Source organism: Perkinsus marinus (assembly GCF_000006405.1).
Source record: "Perkinsus marinus ATCC 50983 genomic scaffold scf_1104296958686, whole genome shotgun sequence".
Classification (NCBI taxonomy): domain Eukaryota; phylum Perkinsozoa; order Perkinsida; family Perkinsidae; genus Perkinsus; species Perkinsus marinus.
The window spans coordinates 27,768-33,872 of NW_003206671.1; the positions used below are offsets into that span (position 1 = coordinate 27,768).

The following is a 6,105-nucleotide window of genomic DNA, read 5'->3' on the forward strand; positions in this document are numbered from 1 at the left end:
TTCGCTTGGTCATCATTCGACGGTGGCTTTTCCTCCACAGCTACGCCGCAATGATTGTCCGTTCAACAAGTGCCGGTGCCGCTGAGATTGTGGAAACAAAAGTGCGCAGAATGCAACAAAAGTCGGCCTGGCACATATCAGTACTGCGCACACAACTACTCCACAGGAAGCCGAGAGACGCGCAGGTACACATGTGCTTTTGCGTCGTGCACGTTAGTGACCCACTCCAATCCACTAGATAAAGCCATCATCTATCTACGGACAGTAGTTCGTGTGACACTTACTACTATCAGTAGATGGATGAGGTAGTTCTTGTTAGTAGTCTACTGACAAGATTTCTTAAGGAGGTCCAACATTGGTAGCATTCACCTTTCAATGGCCCCATGATACTCAATAGTGCAGGGATGTATGCATTTGTATGAGTCGTCGCGACCTTACTAATACTTCTATCTGAGCTCAATATAATCGTGCGTGAAAAAATCACACTCTCATATTTCTTCTACCACTCTAAACGATATTATCCCACTCCAGCAGTGTCACCTCCACGTATGCAGTACATTCGGTTAAATCACCACTCGCTCTGAATTTCTCTGAAGCCCTTTCTTCTTATAATCCGATTTCACATCGTGCGTGATTCCGTCCCTCAGTGTCGTGCAAATCTTGCACTTGAGTATTTTGTTGTCGAGTAAAGAAAAATGTTATTAGCACCTCGGCATATAAAGAGTAAGGTTAAACACTAGTTATAAGGCACTAGTAATGTGCGAGAACTCACAGAAATGCAGTTTGGTTTGTAGATATCGTCGCATACCCATGAACAACGTTTTGCATTACAGCAGCTTCATACGTACGCGCTGAATGCCCAACTGTCATTGATAGTACTAGTCCATGTTCCAGATCACCACACGATTTTCTATCGCTCGCCACGTATATTTCTTCTGTGCACGTCGGAGTATAGCAGGTATTGAGCTAACTCGGGACTCCCTGCCATTGAAGTGGGCACAAGTTGCAAATGATTATGATGTTGATAAATGAATCCAAGCAGCACATGATAGTTTCATCTATGTTACGCGGTCAGTGTCGATCGCTGGTCGCGAGTGCTGACTGTCGAGAATTGCTGCCTAGCCTGATGTTCGCGAGATTCCTAGTGTTCCATGATGTCTCCGACCTTTTCAAAGTTAGTAGTACGGACTCAACGGAGAGGTTTCAGCAGCAGGAGGAGAGGGATGCTCGAGGGTCCACAGCCTGAGCGTCCTAAGACACATAAGGGAGTACTTCGACTGTCCAATGCAAAGTACTTTTGGCAAAGCACTCTCCAATGTGATCGTGGTCTCTTGCTACTCGAAACAGTAGCTCTAGAGTATCATAACACGCTCGTTTTCAGTCCATTGACGCCTGCTGAGAGAATTAAGAGAGATAGTCGCATAGAGGATCTCCGAGTGCAGGTTAGGACTCTGTCCGATGCCGGGGTGGGTGAGAGGATGAGAGATAAAGTAAGTCCATAATAGCAGTCTACCGAACTAATCTGTTCATTAGGGCTCCAAGGTCGAGAAAAAGACACTAACCAACAATGTTGTAGTGAGGAGGTCCGCAATTCTCAAAGGAGTGAGGCCCGATTTAAGCTTCCGTTTTTGGTAGGCTCAATTTCCCAGAGTCACCTTACATCGGATATGACGGCAGACAGAGGTAGTCTCATGTTTTGATTGTCATATTCTCTCACACTGAGTGTCGCTGGAGCTGTCTTTACTCGTTAGTTACCCTGGCCATCCTCTCAATTTCGACTGCCTCCGCCCTATCCCTCCAAATTGTATGAACTCCCCTTTGGATAGAGCGATAAGAGAAGTCCCGTGGCAACCTCGGTCGGAGATCCTCGATAGGCGCATTGTGGAACCTAAATACATGGATGAATGCAAGGGTAATGACATGTGAAAGACGTATCTGTTTCGAGTTGTTGTTAAACTCCGTTGGAAACTTCCACTTTCTTGGGTTGGAATGGTCGATAAGGAAGTCTCGATCCGACTTGTGGTCTCGGAAGGTACTCCTCGGCAAGAGTACCAGGAGGGGCTGGTTGACGGCATACGTGTACGGCAAGTTTTCAATCCGTATGTTAAGATGGACAACTACCAAACAAATGTAGTATATGACTTTTCAGCGTAGGTGCAGATTCTTGTGACAGATGTATAACTATTGGGATTCCCGTGATAACAACTCCTGGGATCCTAGGAAAACGTCGTTGAGAGGAGGCAGGAAAATGTAGGACATGAATTATTGAGAGGAACCTCAAGTTCCTAATTTTATTGGCAGAATAAACCTATCCTACCAACTGTGAGCATGGATATTGTATTGTATTTGCTCTCGTTCCAAACCTTCTCTAGCTCGTATCAAGTTAGTATCACTTTCATAGTCTCCGAATGGCACAGTAAGGTCTTGTTGCCCAGGTATAACATTCCAGAGGACTTGTTTCCTTATAAGGATGAGTTGGGCGAGTGGCATCCTCCCAGGATATCGGGTCGATACGCTGCTGATGTAATGAATCTATAGAAGAGTGCGATGAAGACCTCTGTCTTACTCGGGCAGGTCCGCAAGCAATATTACATACATAGTTTGCCGTGGGTATGGGACCAAGATGCGATGGATGCTGGCAAGAAGCACTTCATGGACCGCGAGCCTCTGGGCAATAAACGATGGTAATAATAAGGGGAGGTCGAAAATCCCTAGGGGCCTTGTAACTGTGCTTCTTCTGAACTTGATGTGACTTGAACGACGGTGAGGGTTCACGATTACTAGTTGATAATCGTGGGGGTCGGGACCGGCCGTGTTATCCTAGAGGGATGTACCGATCATATCAATGTCATTGACCTCCCGTAGGTTCCGCCGAGAATATAGGAAGGCCAAGACAGCGGAAGCATTGCGGGGGATGGATGCTCTTGTCGAGGAGTATAGGAGGGAGACTAGGGCTGCGAAACCGTAGGCTTAAGGATGGTGTAGGCGGCTCACGCCTGGATAGGTATACTTGGTTCGAGAGGACTGTCCATGAAATGGCAGGAAACCAGATAGCGCCGAAATATGTGCGAGTGCGCAAACTGCCAAAAATGTAAAAGCGACTCATGTGGGAATGTTCAAAGTGTTTCTGACGAGAGCTCCTCTTGAGTTTGATCGCTGTTATGACATTCTTCATCGCTGTTCTAGTGTTTTCTTCCATAACCCGAATGGACGCTGGAGCAGCAGGAGACGGTATTGTGGTATGAGTGTCGGTATCGATTGACCACTGGTTTTAGCCAATAACGGGTGGTGCACGATCGAGTCGGACCCAGGAGTATTCACTGAGCTCTGTGATGACCTTGGTGTGAAGGACGTTCAATTCAAGGAACTCTACTCTCTGGATGAGGATACACTCAAGTTGGAGTAATGTCGGGACATTCATTAACGCTCACTGAGTCTAAGCTGCACTGATTTGGGTTGCTGAACTGCATCTGATTCGAGTCATATCATGAGCAGCTATTTCTAGATGACTGGTTATCCTTGTATGCAACTCGAGAGGATTCCTGATAATTTGTATAATCAACATTCACTCAGATGTGCCAATGTACCGGTATATGGGTTAGTATTTCTGTTCAAGTGGGACAAGGAAGTAGAAGATAAACGTGAGCTAACTTAGGTTCACCCTCATCCCTCTAGGATCATCTCAGGAACTCCCTTGGTGCCCCCACCAGACGGAATGTTCTACGCGTCGCAAGTCATTAACAATGCATGCGCAACACAAGCGATTCTCTCGGTAGCCAGAGCGTGTGAACACTCATGGGGGGACAGAATCTATTAGGTGTTACTCAATGCTGAAGGATTGGATATCGGCGAGGTCCTCACCAATCTAAGGGACTTCACGTAAGAGGGATGTGACACCAACATCGTCATCGTTTAGAATCGGAACTTCGGAGGTTAGGAGGAATCTCTACTGTTAAGAGACGTAGCTTGGGGATATATTTGTCTTTTCTTGCAGTGCTGGCTTCGATGCGGACACTCGAGGGTGGGCTATTGGTAACTCAGAGGAAATCCGAAGAGCGCACAACTCCTTCCGACCACAGGCTAGCTTCGACGTGGTAGTAGCTAGCCGGTAGTACGTCTCGATCACTGGTTGAAGTCTACTCCCAGGAACAGAGGGAAGAAGGGCCGAAAGAAGATGCATTCCACTTCGTTGCGTATGTTCCATTCCAGGTGGGCACTCAGAACCGTCTAAGCCGAGCTCAGCGATTCCTTTCTTAGGGTGGCTTGTATGAGTTGGACGGTCTCAGAGGTGGGCCTGTATTCTTGGAGGCCACCGATAGTGATTGGGCGAAGGAAGCACTGAAATACGTTCAAGAAAAGATCGCTAAGTTCTCCAAAGCTTCAGAGGGGGCACAGCAGGCTGACGAAATTCGTTTCAACCTCATGGTTGTGTGTGGGGATAAAATCAAAGCCCTCCGCAAACAAATAGATCAGTAAGCGGCGATATTGATCGTATCGAAGTATGATATGTGCCGTAGACTTTCGACCGCGATGGATGAGTCCTCTGCTGATGTGGTCGAGTTGAAGGCTCAACTTGAAAATGAGCAAAATATTCGAGCCAAGTGGAAGGTGAGCCAAGGAGCAGAGGAATCAAATAGGAGGATTCTGTGTTTCAGGCTGAGAATGAAAGGCGACGCCATGATTACACACCTTTCTTGCTCACAGGTGAAGGATACTTCCTGCTGGTACAGATATAGGATTCTGATTCTTCTCAGCTCTTCGATTGCTTGCCGAAAAAGGGCAGTTGATGGACGCGTTCAAGACTGGTAAAGAAACTTCCGAATCTCAACGTTCGAGTAGACGACAAGCTGATAAGAGTGAATGAATGTTCTAGTTTCTAGTTAGGGAGGTTGCAGTTGCGTACTACAAGTAGTGATAGTAAAATTTCCAAGCCACCTAAACGGTTGGAAGTTTCGATGAAATACGTATCCTCCTCTCCTGTGTTACACGTGCTGGCCGCTTCAGAGCGCGCACCATCCTCAGCGCGTATGATGATACAAACTTCCGTTGTGTCTTTAATACACACCCGAATGATTGAGCCTCTTTCACGCTCCTAAGATTCATTGCGGAGTGAAAAGCGATATGAGCTTCAACTTTCCTCGATGCGCGCACATGTAGCGTCGCAAAAGTAGCGTGATTTATCATGTTCCGACTATGAGATCGCATTACTGTGGTATAGACGCGTTGTGCTATATTATGATGGTACGAGTTGTGCTGTGCCGCTAAGAAGGTCCACCCTCCAGTTGAAAATTCGTTCGAAAAACAACACAAACGACATCGCGGAGTACACATGAGGATGTACCAATAGAAAGAATTCGTGTTAACACTCCCGATGCATATTCACTCATTTGCATCGCGTGATGAGTTTTTAGACAGATTACTCCCGAGCACCCCTGTAACATCATTCTGCTATGGTCAACTCGACGCAACGAGAATTATGTATACATCAATGAGTAATGTAGATTTGGTAAGGGAATGCGCGATAGTAGCATATGCTAGGGATGGACGAAGCGCATCCAAAAAGTTCTGGCGACGCATGGGCTTTGGCACGAGCCTTCACAGATTGCTCATGCCAGAGCCATATTGGTTGCGTTAACATGAACGGCTGCGGGGGCATATCATCGCTGCTTGCACTCATATTGCCTCCACCAAAGTCTGTGATGAGCATTGATTTCTTCGCCTTCCGGAAAGGGTTGATACAAGTCGCCTGGCTTACTTCTTGCTATGCCTTTTGGAATTGACATGTTCCTTCACGCGATCAACGCAGTCAAGTAGAGTTCCACATAGATTGCAAACGAAGCGGCTATCATGAGCTGATGAGAAGCGAAACACTCATTGCGTTGGATCCATGCAAACTGTGACGGATTCTCACTGGGGATAATGTACTGTCTCTCCATCAGTTCACACGGGTCCGGCATGTCGCGCAAAAGATTCGCTGCCACCTCGCTCCGTCTGAAGTACCAACCTTCCCAGGTACGATGGGGAACGGGAGACCCAACTGACCTCCAGCGTGTTCCCTGGTGAACTGCCCAAGCCTCATGATGCCAGAAACTGTGTTTCATGTAT

General features: G+C 47.0%; 2 protein-coding genes across 2 annotated transcripts in view; both read left to right on the top strand.

Annotated features, from left to right (window-relative positions):
• Pmar_PMAR028136 (BIR protein, putative) overlaps positions 1-3,095 on the top strand; it is a gene marked incomplete at both ends in the record, with an annotated part of 3,501 nt that extends 406 nt beyond the window's left edge. Inside the window, 11 exons of the mRNA XM_002774090.1 lie at positions 795-844; positions 1,382-1,490; positions 1,534-1,583; positions 1,636-1,683; positions 1,752-1,912; positions 2,033-2,130; positions 2,174-2,250; positions 2,436-2,523; positions 2,575-2,684; positions 2,866-2,964; positions 3,005-3,095. Of these exons, the coding sequence (XP_002774136.1) occupies positions 795-844; positions 1,382-1,490; positions 1,534-1,583; positions 1,636-1,683; positions 1,752-1,912; positions 2,033-2,130; positions 2,174-2,250; positions 2,436-2,523; positions 2,575-2,684; positions 2,866-2,964; positions 3,005-3,095 (981 nt within the window). The remainder of the gene's footprint in view (positions 1-794; positions 845-1,381; positions 1,491-1,533; positions 1,584-1,635; positions 1,684-1,751; positions 1,913-2,032; positions 2,131-2,173; positions 2,251-2,435; positions 2,524-2,574; positions 2,685-2,865; positions 2,965-3,004) is intronic.
• A 111-nt stretch (positions 3,096-3,206) lies between these two features.
• On the top strand, positions 3,207-4,864 carry Pmar_PMAR028137 (ubiquitin carboxyl-terminal hydrolase isozyme L5, putative; the record flags this gene model as incomplete). Its single annotated transcript, XM_002774091.1, has 11 exons — positions 3,207-3,231; positions 3,276-3,402; positions 3,574-3,641; positions 3,687-3,772; positions 3,818-3,879; positions 3,995-4,094; positions 4,147-4,209; positions 4,258-4,472; positions 4,518-4,608; positions 4,656-4,704; positions 4,755-4,864. 11 exons carry the CDS (start codon positions 3,207-3,209, stop codon positions 4,862-4,864), a joined length of 996 nt encoding a protein of 331 aa, XP_002774137.1.
• Positions 4,865-6,105: the final 1,241 nt, after the last annotated feature.